Source organism: Vombatus ursinus, unplaced genomic scaffold (genome assembly GCF_900497805.2).
Source record: "Vombatus ursinus unplaced genomic scaffold, bare-nosed wombat genome assembly UNPS02014773.1, whole genome shotgun sequence".
Classification (NCBI taxonomy): domain Eukaryota; kingdom Metazoa; phylum Chordata; class Mammalia; order Diprotodontia; family Vombatidae; genus Vombatus; species Vombatus ursinus.
In genome coordinates, this window is record NW_020954551.1 from 31,231,812 (window position 1) to 31,247,834 (window position 16,023).

The 16,023-nt window shown below is 37.3% G+C and overlaps 1 protein-coding gene across 1 annotated transcript in view; it reads left to right on the plus strand.

The window, feature by feature from the left end:
- Positions 1 to 16,023, plus strand: part of GRM7 (glutamate metabotropic receptor 7) — a 989,789-nt gene that overhangs the window by 651,842 nt on the left and 321,924 nt on the right. Inside the window, exons 6-7 of the mRNA XM_027863985.1 lie at positions 1,173 to 1,373; positions 13,214 to 13,353. Of these exons, the coding sequence (XP_027719786.1) occupies positions 1,173 to 1,373; positions 13,214 to 13,353 (341 nt within the window). The remainder of the gene's footprint in view (positions 1 to 1,172; positions 1,374 to 13,213; positions 13,354 to 16,023) is intronic.

A 16,023-nucleotide genomic window follows, 5' to 3' on the forward strand; every position in this document is an offset into this window, starting at 1 on the left:
CACTGTGCCTGAAGAAGGAGAAGGAAATGGCAAACCACTCCAGTATCTGCCAAGAAAACCCCAAATGGGATCATGAAGAGTCAAACATAACTGCAATGATTAACAACAACTGAGGCTGAAAGGTTAAGTGACTTGTCCAGGGTCCTACAACTAGCAAATGCCTGAGGTACTATTTTAACTCAGGTCTTTTTTTTTAAATTGAAAGTCTACCATTCTATCAACTAAGACACTTAGCTAGAAAGGACCTTATTAGTCATTGAGTTCAACCATGCTTTGTTTACAGATGTAGAGACTGCAATACAGAGAGACTGCAACTCAGAGTCACGTAGATATTCAGTAGAAATGAAAGGATTTGAACTCCAGTCCTCATACTCAAAATCCAGGACTCTACCCACTTCCCCAAGCTTCCTCAGACTTACTTCAGACTTAACATATCTATAAAATGGGTCAATAATAATACTACCATCTTCACAGAGTTGTACTGAAGATTAAAGTAAATGATGTATAGAAAGTGTAAACCTTAAAAAGCCATATCAGTATCAATTGTTTTGATGTTCACTAGAGTTAGAATTTGACAAAAAGAAGAACAAAGGGAGGGGAATGAAGAATTCCATTACTAAATTGCTAATGTGCTGATTTGCCAATTTTTTTCATACACTTTTGATTTTTGTGTATGCACACAAAAAGAACAAAACAAAATATTCTTGCTTTTATTTTTCTCAAGGTCTTCCATTCAGAGAGAAGTTTCAGAAACCTAAATGCATCATCCATCCCCACTGGGCTTTGTTTTCTCAGAATGTATTCTCTCTTCTGAGGAATTGTTGCATTCCATGTCCTGTGTTTCTTTATTGTAGAGACTGTGGTGATTCTGTTGGGTGCTATTCATAGTGTTTGTCTCATACAACTGAAAGGTGAAACAGAATTAAAATTTTCCAAGATGCTCCATTTGTTGGGGGTTAGGGGTGATGATTTGTAGAGAATGTGCCATCAAACAGGCAGACATATTGGTACCAAAGTATTGGAGCTGTGGTTCATAATTTTCTAGTCCTTGGGGCACCTACTCACTCCTTTCTTTAAAGGGATGTAAAAATAAAAAATCCAGCAGTGGAAGCAACAAAACATCTACTTACCAGCAATTCTTTTCTTTGTGTGTTTGTTGTTTTGATGTGCAGGGCAAGAGAGAATTGGAAAGGATTCCTATTACGAGCAGGAGGGCAAAGTTCAGTTTGTGATTGACTCAGTGTATGCCATGGCCCATGCCCTCCACCATATGAACAAGGATCTCTGTGCTGATTACCCTGGTGTCTGTCCAGAGATGGAGCAGGCAGGGGGCAAGAAGTTGCTGAAGTATATTCGCAGTGTTAATTTTAACGGTGAGTCCAAACAACACAAACAAGTGATCAGGGTATGAGGTGGTGTCATTTAGTATATTACTGATTGTGCCATTCTATTCCAGTCTAATATTGTTATAATTGACTTTCATGTTGTCCATGCCTTGTTTGTTTGGGTTTGCTGTATTCATGTGGTATTGGTGGAGGGGCTGCTGCAGGATGGGGGAGGTGGGGGAAGAAGTGAACTAATTTTCTTTAAACATTGAAGTCTTTTCTTTGAGTTAGCTAAGTAGGATTTTAGTGACTATATATATATATATGTGATTATTCACACATTTAAATAGATAGATAAATACATGTATACAGTATATATTTAATGAGGCACTGAATGGCAGTGGGACATAGTGGAGAGAGACTTTTGGCTCTGGCAACATGGAGTCATTTCCTACTTCTGATACTTATTCCTTGTGTTGCCCTGCTTAAGTCATTTCACCTGTAAGTGCCCTGTGCAATGCTCTAAGATTATCATTGGAAGTAGAGAGTTATTCCAGTATTCACAAATAGGTATTAGTTCTATACTCTATGTCACAGATTTATATTTATATAAATTTACATGCATGCATATGCAGTGCATGCATATACACACATGTGTACACATGTAACATACACATGTACATTATATACACATAATAATACAGAAACAGTAGTACCTGCCTATAATTGATCTCTTAAAAATATTTTTTTCTTACCTGAGTTGGATAGACACATGGTTATGTTAAAAAAAATTTGTGATGCCTGTAATTTTTCATCATAAGTATTTCTAAAAAACCTTCACCTCAGGGCAGAGCCAAGATGGCGGAGTAAAAGCAGTGACTTGCTTGAGCTCTCCCCCAAACCCCTCCAAATACCTATAAAAAATGGCTCTAAACAAATTCTAAAGCAGCAGAATCCACAAAAAGACAGAGTGAAACAAATTTACAGCCCAAGACAGCCTGGATGGCTGATCAGAAAGGTATATTGCAATATGGGCGGGAAAAGGAATGCAGTTTGGCGTGGGTGCGCAGGTCACAGCAAACCTGGCGCAGGCCTCAGAGGACTGAATCACAGGCAGCTGTGGCAGTTTCCAGACTGCTCAACTCACAAATGCCAAAGACAACTTAGAAGGTCAGTAGGAAAAGTCTATGTCTGTGGTGAGAGAGAAGTGCAGGGTCTCAGCCCAGTCCCCAAGCTCAGCCCCAGGGCGGTGGCTGCTTCTAGAGCTTCTGGCCCACAGACTGAGGAAGAATCAAGTGGCTGATCTGAGAGGGATTGCAGGGATCTCTCTGCTGTTGCACGATTCTCTTGCTTTGCCCATGCTTGGATCTGGCTCATAGTTCTGGGTGGCGGTCCTGGGGCGAGGAGGAGCACTGGTATGGTAGATCTTGTAGTGGTGGTGGAAAGGAAATCCTCCTCACAGTTCCAAGGCAGAAAAGAGTGCTTGTGGTCACTCATAGACCAGAGCACAGGCCAGGAAAGGAGTAAATGCCTCAACCTTGATCATAGCACCCTGGAAGAACTTAAAATTTACAGGTCCCTAGAAGTATCTCTGACAACAGCTACACAAAACCCCCAAAGTTTGGGACAGTACATTCTCCACACTGGAAGCAAATCCCTACCTTAACAAAGAGTTTGTAGCTCAAGTAATTGGCTGGGAAGGTGAGTAAGCAGCACAAATAAAGTCAGACTATAGAATCTTACTTTGGTGACAAAGAAGATCAAAACATACAACCAGAAGAAGACAACAAAGTCAGAGCTCCTACATCCAAAGCTTCCAAGAAAAATATGAATTGGTCCCAGGCCATGGAAAAGCTCAAAAAGGATTTTGAGAAGCAAGTGAGAGAAGTAGAAAAAAAACTGAGAGTGATGCAAGAAAATCATGAAAAACAAGTCAACAGCTTGCTAAAAGAGACCCAAAAAATACTGAAGAAAATAACACCTTGAAAAATAGGCTAACCCAAATTTCAAAAGAGGTCCAAAAAGCCAATAAGGAGAAGAATTCCCTAAAAAGCAAAATTGGCCAAATGGAAAAGGATGTCCAAAAGCTAACTGAAGAAAATACTTCCTTAAAAATGAGAATATAGCAATTGGAAGCTAGTGACTTTATGAGAAATCAAATCCAAAAGAATGAAAAATAGAAACCAATGTGAAATATCTCATTGGAAAAACAGCTGACCTGGAAAATAGATCCAGGAAAGAGAATTTAAAAATTATTGGACTATCTGAAAGCCATGATCCAAAAAACAGCCTAGACATCATCTTTCAAGAAATTATGAAGGAAAACTGCCCTGATATTTTAGAACCAGAGGGCAAAATAGAAATTGAAAGAATCCACTGATCTCCTCCTAAAAGAGATCCCCAAAGGAAAACTCCTAGGAATATTGTAGCCAAATTCCAGAGTTCCCAGGTCAAGAAGAAAATATTGCAAGCAGCCAGAAAGAAACAATTCAAGCATTGTGGAAACACAATCAAGATAACACAGGATTTAGCAGCTTCTACATTAAAGGACCAGGGGGCATGGAACATAATATTCCAGAGGACAAAGGAAATAGGATTACAACCAAGAATCACCTATCCAGCAAAGACTGAGTATAATCCTTTAGGGGGAAAATGGTCATTCAGTGAAATAGGGAACTTTCAAATATTCTTAATGAAAAGACCAGAGCTGAATAGAATATTTGACTTTCAGATATAAGACTCAAGTGAAACATGAAGAGGTAAACAGGAAAGAGAAATCATAAGAAACTTATTAAGGTTGAACTGTTTACATTCCTGCATGGAAAGATGATATTTGTAACTTTGTCAGTATTAGGGTAGTTGGAGGCTAAAAATTATATGTATGTATATAGATAGATAGAGGGCACAGGGTAAGTTGAAGATGAAGGGGTGATATCTGGAGAATAAAATTAAGGGCTGAGAGGATTATACTGGTAGAAGGAGAAAGGGAGAGGTAGAATGGGGTAAATTATCTCACATAAAACAGACAAGAAAAGGCTTTTACAATGGAGGGGAAAAGGTGAGAGGGAGTGAGTGAATCTTACTCTAGTCAGATTTGGCTTAAGGAGGGAATACCATACACACTCAATTGGGTATGGAAATTTCTCTTACCCTACAGGAAAATAGGTGGGAAGGGGACAAGAGAGCAGGGGGATGATAGAGAGGAGGGCAGATTGGGAAAGGGGGTAATCAGAAGCAAATACTTCTGAGGAGGGACAGGGTCAAAAGAGAGAATAGAATAAATGGGGGCAGGATAGGATGAAGGGAAATATACTTAGTTTTTCATAACATGACTACTGTGGAAGTGTTTAGCATGACTACATGTATATAACCTGTATTGAGTTGCTTGCCTTTTCAATAAGGGTGGGTGAGGAGGGAGGAAGGGAGAAAATTTGGAACCCAAAGTTTTAAAAACACATGTTAAAAATTGTTTTCACATGCAACTGGGACATAAGAAATACAAGAAATGGGGTATAGAAATCTATCCTGCCCTACAGGCAAATAGAAGGGGAAGGGGATAAGAGAAGAGGGGGTGAGACAGAAAGGAGGGCAGATTAGTGGAAGGTATATACAGAATGCATGCCATTTTGGGATGGGGGGTGGGATGAGATGGGGAGGAAATTTGGAATTCCAAATTTTGTGGACGTGAATGTTGAAAACTAAAAATACATTTTTAAAAAAAAGAGAAAAAAAAGAAAACCATCACCTCTTCCCCCAGATGTGAACCTACCTTTAGAATAAAGAAACACAGTTAAGCAAAGTGAGCAGATTGTATGACAGTCTGAACATCTACACAGCATTTTGCCTGTCAGTTCTCTAGCTTGCTGCTGCGAGGGCGGAGATATGGCTCCTCACCTGTTCTTGTGGGCAGTTACTGCTCATCTGTGTTTTGTTTGTTTGTTTGTTTTCAGTTGTTCAGAACAGGGCATCCATTTCATTATCTTTCAAATGATGTTGATGTTGTGGTAGTTTTCCAGTTCTAATTTCACTTTGCAATTATCACATGAATCTTCTTATGTTCTTTGAAGTCCTCCTCCCATCCAACTACTGCCTTCCCTGTATTCCTTTATGTCTCAACTAAAACCCCACCTCTTACAGGAAGCCTTTCCCAACCCTCTTAATTCCAATGCCTTCCCTCTGTTAATTATTTCCTATTCATACTGTATATAGCTTGCTTTGTGTGTGTATATATATATATATGTATATGTATATATGTATATGTATGCTATATATATATACACACATAATGTATATATATACATACATATACACACACACACGCTTATGTTTGTTTGTATGTTGCCTCCTCCCATTAGATTGTGAGCTATGGACTGTCTTTTTCCTCTTTTTATTTGGGGGAGGGTGAAGCAGTAGGGGTTAAGTGACTTGCCCAGGATCACACAGCTAGTAAGTACCAAGTGTCCAAGGGCAAATTTGAACTCAAGTCCTCCTGACTTCAAGGCTGGTGACTCTATCCACTGTGCCACCTAGCTGCCTCCATTTTTCCTCTTTTTTCATTCCAATCACTTAGCACAGTGCTTGGCACCAAACATAGTATGTACTCAATAAGTGCTTATTGATAGATTGGTTAAGTCCTCATTTCTTACTGCATAATTAATAATGCATCATTGTATTCATGTACTGCTTTTGGGTTGGGCATTGCCTAATCAATGGACATCCACTTAGTTTCTAGTTTCTAGTTACTATAAAAAGGTCCAAGGCTATTTGTAAAACAGAGGAAAAACCAACTGCTGTGGGATTACCTTTGAACACAGATTCCCTATCCTTATCAGGCTCGCTCATATTTATTTATGACAAAGACAATTGGGTGACATTGTGGATAGAGCACTGGGCCTGGAATCAGGAAGACCTGAATTCAAATTTGGCCTCAGACTCTTAACAGTTGTATGACCCTGGGCAAGTCCCTTAAACCCTATTTAGCTCAGCTTCCTCAGTTATAAAATGAAAATAGTAATAAGCTTACCTCAAAGTTTTGTTGAGGGGATCAAATGCGGGAATATTGATAAAACCCTTGGCACAGTGCCTAGCACAAAGTAGGCCCCATAAGAATGCTTGTTCCCTTCCTACCCCCTAAGATGCAAGAATGAAACTTACTTTGTCTCTGTGAATGTCAGACTTGCATTCTATTTCCTGAAGGTGGTTAAGAGGGAGGATAGAATAGTTGTCCGAGCCACCTCAGAAGCCATAAAGGATGGTAGTAAGTATTCGGATCTCTCCTTTTTTAGACCAAATGATGAATATTATGCAAAGTACTTTGCAGACCTTACAGCACTATATAAATGCTAGCTAGTATTATTCTACTCACTATATCTGAGGTTGGGTTAGTACTTACATTTATTTTTGCCTTAGTTCCCTTGTTTGTGAAATGAGAATTTTAGACAATTTCTCAATTATTTCTAGTTCTACTCTGGAAATCTGTCTAAATCAACCTATCTAGTATCTATTAACCAACCAATAAGCATTCATTAACATGTACCAGGCCTTGTGCTAAGTCATGTGGCATCAATGCAGTTTCTAGGTAACCTACAGCATGACACACTGGAAAGAATACTGAATTTGGAGTCATGACACAGAACTTCAAACCGTAGCTCTGCCATTTACTAGTTGTGGCAGTAGTAGATCTTATACTAGTCATTTCCACTCCAAAGGCTTCAGTTTCTTTATCTGTAAAATGAAGGAGTTGGAAGAGTCAGTGAGAGATAGTGGGAAAAGTATTGACTGTGGAGTTAGAGAACCTGGGTTCAAGCCTGTTTCTGCTACTTCATACCTGTGTGACCTTGGCAAGTCACTTAGCTTCCTTGGGTCTCAATTTCCTCTTCTGTAAAGTAAAGGAATTGAACTACTGACCTCTGAGGTCTCTTAAATCAGTGGTCACCAGAAGCTGTACTCTTTAAGGGATTTTTTTTTTAATCAGACATTTAGCCAAGAAGGAGAATTCAGGATTACCAAGCATCATGGAGTTTGGTCCTACCAAAAAAGGATCATTTGTTGACAGCTTAACCACATATATGGTGAGATTAATCACTTAACTACTCAGTGCCATCTTAACATATAAGTTAAAGTGGACCCTAGGGAACTTGGGTGAAAGGGAAAAGGAATAAAATATTATTTCATTGGAATGTTTTGAGTAGTGGCTTGTTGGAGAGAAATGATAGTCTTTTGAGTTAATAATCTGTATTTCTGTTATTGGATATATTAGGCACCTCCCGGAAGCTCTGGTAAAGTTCACTAGAATACCTTGTGGTCATCTTCATCTTCCAGTGAAAACTGAAAATGCTATATAAATGTTAGTTGTTACTATTGTTACTATTATTTACCTAATACAGCAAAATGGTTAGAGTAATGTGGGTAGTTTCTAAATAATACACCATTTCTGCTAGATAAAATCAGATTTGTCAGTTGTTTTTTTCTTAATTTTCTTAAGACGTTATCTCAAAATGTCTTAAGTTCTGTATTTTCAGCAGAAGATTCAAACCAGATTTTGGAGATTATATGAAAGGCAGTGTAGCACAGGGGATCAGGTTGACATGGGGAATAAAGTGTTGAGTTTGGAACATGGAAGACTGAGTTCATGTTCTGTTTCTTACACATACTGGCTTTGTGAACCTGGGTAAGTTACCTTACTTCTTAGTGCTCCAGTCAACTCTATCAGACTTGAAGGTGTAAAGCAGGTTGCATTACTTGTGGGTATTTCCTTGCAGGGAGTGGATCATGCCAATGATCTCATCTCTTTCCTTAAAAAAAAAATGGATATTTTAGATGGCTGTGGAAATTTGGCAGATGGAGAACTGGGGAGAAGGGAGAGGCTGAGCATTTAGGCTTAAGGCAATTTTTGGCTGCCAGACCCTGTCTTCGTGGAAGATTCTCATTTGGATTTGCCTCCTTAGATAGTGGTGATGCAAGAAGGCCTATGTTGCCATGCTGTTTCATACTGTCCTCTACCTTCCCATGGCCTTCTAAGTCCTCTGTTTCCCCTTCCTCCCCAACTGAGCCTCCACCCTCACCCCAGAGTCTGGCTAACTTTACTCCCCCAACTACATGCCTATATTCATAAATGCATCCTTTATCCTCAACATGCCATTTCTTTCTTCTTGGTATCTTTTTTGTTCTTGTTTCTTTGCCCTGAAAGTTTTCTTGTCCTATTTTGTCCCTAATGAGAAGCACATTTTTAAAGTACAATTCCTCTTTTCAATTTTGAGAAATTCAGTAAGTTGTGAAAAAAAGAGAAAAGTGGAAGAGCTGAAATGACAGGAGAACCATATTATGGAATCCATCAAAAAGGTCAGAGCCCCACAATGCTTGCTTACCAGTCATCATTTAGATAAAGTATTCAGCTATTCTACCTTAATTTTTTTTCAACAAGACCTTTAATGAGAATGGAAAAGGGCAGAACAAGAATAATTTCTTCTAACAAAGAATGTGAGAGAAGAGAAACATCATGTTCTGTGTGGCCTCCTGAGGAGTCCTTCTCTTGTGACCTGATGATCTCTGCAAATGGCTCTAAAGGACCTCCTCATAACTGCTCAGATAAAATCATCCTGTCCACACCTGCCTCTGACAACCTCTTTTCTTCAATGTTTGTGAAAGGCTCAAGTCCTATTACTTAATGAATAGAGGTTATAGACACAGTATCCAGGGTCAGAGCAAAAGGTAGGCAAGGGTCTGAATATCAATGTGTCAATGCAAAGTGACAACCTAAAAAAAAACAAAACAAAAAAACAAAAACTTCTTGCTAATGGCCTGAAGAATCCAAGATTTCTCTTCCCTTGCTACAAACTTGGCAGGTTCTTGTCAGGATCAGAGAGAACAGAAATCTGACTTTAACTAGTTGTGCTTTTAAAAGTCTCCAAGTCACTTTTCCTAATAATCTGTAGGAATCACGTTCATCCAGTCCACATTGTTTTATTGAGAGAATTTTATTTTTTTAATTAATAAGCATTTATTTTTCTTTCCCACCCCAACCATTAGAAAATAATAAAAGAAGAGAAATCAGAACTCTCATAACAAGTATCCATAGTCAGGTATAGGCCTGCATTAGCCACATCCAAAAAAGCATTTCATTCTATACTTTGATACTCTCCTGTCAGGACACAGGTAGTTGAATTCATCTTCTGTCTTGGAGGTGGGCAGCCTTCTTCATCTACCATCTTGAAAGTATTCTTTGGCAACCTCTTGACATGGAATGAGGAGAATTTAAATGAATCATGACCTTAGTCTCTCCCATTGCTACTAAAGGGGTGGTTCTTCAAGTAACTAAAGGAATACTACCCAGCCAATAAGATTGCACTCTTGAAAATGGGGTCTATTGGACTGTTTTGTATACTGATAATATACATATTTTTAAAATGTTTTATTAATATCTATTAATTTATATCACCTACATTTCCCATTATATCTCTCTTCTCTCCACTTCTTAGAGAGCAACCTATTATAACCAAAAAAAAAAAATAAAATCAAATAAAAAGGAGCGGGAAAGCAGTTCAACAAAACTAACCAAAATACCAATAAAAAGTTTGATATTATTTGCAATGTTCAACATCCATAGGCCCCCATCTTTTTATAGGAATTGGGGTAGGGAGAGGTATCTCCTCATATTTTTTTTAGCTAGAGCTTTATAATATTCCATCTTTTAGCTTAATTATAATAAAACTAACATTTACATAGTGCTTTAAATTTACAAAAAGTTTTACACATTGTCTCATGTTATCTTCACAAGTTTTTTTAGATAAGTGCTATTACTGTCCTCAATTTACAGATGAAGAAACTGAGCGTGGCTGCACACCACACACACACACACACACACACACACACACATACCCCTTTGCAGTTAGGTGGTAAAGTGTTTAGAGTCAAGAAAACCTGAGTAAAAATCTGACTACTGACACTCACCAGCTATGTGACCCAGGGCAAGTCATTTAACCTCCATCTACCTCAGTTTCTTAATCTGTGTGTATACATACACACACACACACACACACACACATACACACACATATGTATATATATGTAGGTAAAATTAATACATACATATATGTGTATGCATTTGTGTAATGCTAAATGTGTTTGAACCATATAAATTAATATTATATTAATTGTGACTCAGAATCTCAGGATCACCGAATATTAGCATTGGACAAGAACTCAAAACCCATCCATTTCAACACATACCTGATAACACCTTCTAATCAAACCTGATACATGATTGATTAGCTTTTGAATGATGATTTCCAATGAGGGGAAAGACCTCCAATAAGATAGCCCATTCCACTTTGAAATAGCTCTAATTATTAGGAAGCTTCTCCGTGCATCAAATCCAGAGCTGTCTCTTATCAACTTGTCCTTCCTGATTCTAGTTTTGCCGTGTAGAGCAAATGAGATAAACTTGCATGTGTTTGAGGAATCCTCAGTCCCCCACCAGCCTCATGTCTTCTTTTTCAGGTTAAATATCCCCAATTGTTTCAAATGCTTCTCATGTGATATAATCCCAAGGTGTTTCTTCTATCCAGCTTCCCTCTTCTGGTTACTATCCAAACAATTAATATTTTTTCAGAAGATGTGGCACCCAGAAGTGAACAAAGTTCTCCACAGATTTCTAACTAGAATCATCACCCCATGAGGCCGGGGCACCGTGTATCTAAATGTTATCTAAATTTCATAGGCCTTCTGGAGGACTGCATAGCACAATGTTGACTAAAATATAGCTTGTAACTAACAGAAACCCCCGGATCTTTGTTTCCAGAACTCCTCTTTAGGGATATCTTTTCCATCTTGTACTTGTACAGTGGATTTTCTTTTAACTCAACTATAAGACTTTAGAAAAGAAATATCACCAGGATAAGTAGGCCAGTTTTTTATTAATCTTAATATTTGTTGACCTTTTCTAAGTGTATATATATATTGTATATCATGTGTACACACAAAACATATATACACATTGAGTGCATACTTGTGTGTGTGTGTATATATATATATATATATGTATGTATGTATGTATTTTCTGGTTTTATTCATCTGTCATGACACTTTAAAAATTCAAGTTCATTAGATACAAAGGCTTTGGAAGCTCACATTGGGTAGTGGCCTACATTCTATCCCTATACTTTAGTGCAAAAATATTTCCATGCATTTAATCAGTATCCAGTTTCCCATGTACATTAACCCTAAGAAGCTTGCTTAAGTCTGTCTTTTGAAACATTTGTTTCACTGACTACCTACCATTTAGTAAGAGATAAGAATACAAAAGGAAGTAGTAACCTTAAGCTCTGATGTAGAAACTAACTTCTTTTAAAAGTCTTTAGAAGAATAAAGTTAAAAATAATAAGAGTTAGAGAGAAATAGAGTAATGGATAACAGAGGATTTTGTCCTAATCCTTAGCCATGATCACGGTCTTTTCCTTCTGATTTTAAATTCTTTTAATACATTATTAAATAAGTGGGCTTTGGGGGAAAATCATGTAGAACTTACTCAAAAGCTTCTTGAAACTAGTATTCTACAATTCTCAATCATATAGAAAAGTTCTTCAGGTTGCTTCCTATAAAATATTCTTTTCATGCTAACAGATTACATTTGCTTTGGTCAGAGGACAATATCTATATATAAGCAGCTTGCATTATATCTCATTGTAAACAGTTTGGGTGATGTTTGACACATACCTACATGTAAGTATATCTATGCATTTGACATGAGTGTATATATGTAGTATACACATATATGTATATGTAGTATACAATATAGTATACACATTTATCAACAAATAAGTAGTGAAATTTCCGCAGCAGGAAAAAAAATTTAAAAAATAATCAATGAAGGTTTCTGTTTGTGTCTTTTTGAGAAAGATAACATTAGTTAATTTAAAGAAAACCCTTTGCCTTGATTGCAGGTATTGGCTCAAGAAAATATTAACTAAGCCTAGACTATTCTCATTGAGTATAGCATGTAAACATCAAAAGTGCAAAAATTCAAACACATAATCTTACTTACTCATGACCACTACTGTCTTAATCAGCATGTTAGTTACTATGAATAAATTGTTGGCCATGACAGCAGAAGTGGAAGCAGAAGATTATTTTACAAATTTCCTCATAATCCCCACCATTAGCTACTATTTAGTCTTCGATTGTGAAATACGTGAATAGAAAGAAGAATGTATGATTTATATGGAGAAAATATAAGGGACATATAGATATATGAGTATATCCAATCATGAATGGTCCTGTTGTAAAGTTTCGCTTTAAAATGATCATTAGTATTTCTATAGTAGAATTGAAGGAATGTAAAGAAGGAGATAGGAGGGGATAGTCTACCCATCTCCCTATTGTTTCTTTTGTTCATCCCAAATGCATGCACATTACTGGAATAAAAACATATTGTGGAAGAGGAAGCTATTTCTGTATGCCAGTCAAGACTCACAAACCTGGGCTGTCTTCTGACGGTAGTATCTCTAAGAACCAGATGGAACAATTTCTGGGAAAAATCATTTAAAGGCTCCATTCACAGGGTTGATTTTCACTAAAGAACTCCCTCAAGAAGTGGGGGGAGGGTGGAGAAGGCTTCTAGTATTTCATGCTGTGTGTGCAAAGCAAGATAAGAGCAAGGTTTGGGGCTTTCCCCCTGTCTTCTCCATCCCCCTCCCCAGCCTTTTTTAACCATCAAGCAAGAGATGAAATTAGCACACCATGTCCTAAACCTTCCATTTAAAGCACCATGGTGATAGAGGGCTTCTGCAATAGCAGAAATTCTATTCTCCCATCTGTTGGACAAAGCAAAAGTAATCCACTGAGTTTGGTTTCATGAGCTCTGGTTCCTGTCTTGTTCTTGACTCCTTCAGGCAGCGCCGGCACTCCAGTGACGTTTAACAAAAACGGGGATGCGCCTGGACGTTATGACATCTTTCAGTACCAGATAACAAACACCACCAAACCTGGCTACCGCCTTATTGGCCAATGGACTGATGAGCTGCAGCTCAATGTGAGTCAAGTTTCTTCTTCGTTTGCGTTCGTATGCAATAAGGTGATCAAACGTGTGACTTTCCCTTGCTTTGTAAGTTCAAACATACATATACCTGGACGCAGGTTTTTGTTTTTTGCCTTTGTTCATTTTTTCGTGTGTTTGCTTGTTGAGATTTAAATACAAACTGCTGATTCTTCACTTAGCTGCCTGATGTTGGCATTAACTTCATAACAATGGCAAAAAGCATCCAGCTATACTTTGTTACACATGTTTTCTTTGATTTGTTTTGCATCTGAGCCTGTCTTTTGGGTGTGGTTGGGGGCTTGACTGCCCTGGTTGTTTGTGTCTCTCTGTCTTCCCCTTCTCTTCTTTCCTTCTTCTTTCTCCTCCTGAGTACATCTTTATTCTAGCTCTTCTCCCTCTGTAGCATAGGGGCTTTGTCAAAGACAGACACTATTTCACTGAAGCCTTATGTTACACTTCTGTGTCTGATGGCCACCATTACCTCTTACAGGATTGCACTAGGCCGCTGATATTTTTTTCCGATTACTGGGAAAAAATACAACAATAAACAAATAAAAACCAATAAATCACAGTCTATTGTAATGGTTAAAGTGCTGTATTCAGCAAAGACATAGATAAGAATTCCACTTCAGATACTTGACCTGTGACCCTGAGCAACTCAATTAACCTTTCTACCTGTTTAGTTTCCTTGTCCATAAAATGAATGGGATTAGACTTGATATCCTTCAGGGTCTTTTTCAGCTTTGATCTATGATTCTTTGATCCCACTCTCAACTCCACTCCTGCTGTGGAGTGGTAACTCCTGAAATTTCTCTAGCATATCACTCAAACCTGATTTTTTTAATGTCAAATACCTTTGATGACCATAATGACGGACATCTATTAAGTATATACAGTCTGCAAGCTACTGTGCCAGCTACCAGAGATACAAAGATTAAATATTCTAGTTACTACCCTCAGAGAACTTACATTCTATTCAAGGGAATATTGCACATACATAATCCTATCTCCATTCATTTATTTATTTATTTATTTATTCATTCATTTATCCATTTGTTTGTTTATTTATTGATTGATTTATTGATTTATTGGTGAGGCACTCGGGGTTAAGTGACTTGCCCAGGGTCACACAGCTAGAAAGTATCAAGTATCTGAGGCTGGATTTGAACTCAGGTCCTCCTGACTCCAGGGCTAGCGCTCTATCCATTGTACCACGTAGCTGCCTCTATAATCCTATTTTTATATTTGGATTGCTGTTGCTTCATTAGACCTACAATTTGGGTTCCCTTAAAATCCTGAAAATCTCATTAAAGGGCAATTTTTTTTTATACACTTGAAAACCATGTAGTGTGTTGTCTTGGGAATTTGAAATCCTCTAAGGGAGATGATCAGACTTCACAGTCCTAGGCAGTAGACCGAGGATGAAATGGTGCAACTTCTTTTTAAAATACGTATTTATTGTTATGAACATTTATTACATCTCCCTCACACTACCCTTCCTTCAACAATGAAAAAAATTAATAAAAATAAAACTCACAACAAATAAGCATAGTTTAACAAAACAAATAACCACATTGGCCATGTCCAAAAATGAATGTCTCCTGCATTTTAATTCCCTCTCCTCTCAGGAAATAGATGAGGGTGTATTTCATCTTCAGTCTTTTGGATTTGTGGTTTATCATTGCAAGATCAGAGTTCTAATACTTTGAAAGTTATTTTTACTTTATAATGCACATCTTGTTGTATAATTGTTCGTTCAGTTCTACTTACTTTACTCACAATCAGTTCATAGGGATTTTCCTGGTTTTCTTTGAAACTGTCTTTTTCAGAACTTCTTATGGCACAATAATAATCTCTTAGATTCATATGCCCTAATTTGTTTAGATCTTCCTCAACAGGAGGGTACCTTCTTACTGTTCAGCATTAGGCAACTACGAAAAGAGCTGCTGTGAATATTTTTTTCTACTTATAGGTCTGTTTCCTCTTCCTTTGATTTTTTGAGGTATAGGCATAGTAGTAGTATCGTTGGTAAAAGGGGCACTGTTTAGTATCCTTTGAGGCATAGTTGCAAAAAGTTTCTAGAGTGACTAGACAAATTCACACTCTACTAGTACGCCCCACTATATTAGTGGGCCAATTTTCCACAACCGCTCCAACAACTGCCATTTCCTTTTCTTGTCATATGTGTCACTCTGATGGGCATGAGGTAAAATGTCAAAGTTGCTTTAATTTACATTTCTCTAAATATTATTGATTTATAACATTTTAATATGGTTATTGATAGTTTGAATTTCCTCCCTTAAAAACTTCCCCTTCATATTCTTTGAACTGGTGAAGTTTCAGTGGAATAATTTTACATGATGTTTATATGTAGTTGAATATTTTTGTCTCTAAAAATGTTTTCATTTTAAATTGGTTTGAATGCTTTTTTGTTTTCTCCTAGTTTGTATGTATCTTTTCTGTATGACTTCATGCACTTTGCTTTATACTGGTTTCATCATATGTTTAATGATGAAATTTTGCCTCCATGTTTAAAATATTTTATTACTATGATATTTAGTGAAGTACATTTTTCAAAAGTTTATAGGATATATTATATGTGTGTATCTATGTATTCATATATCCATCTATCTATCTATCTAGTGTTTGTTTGATATTAGGTAA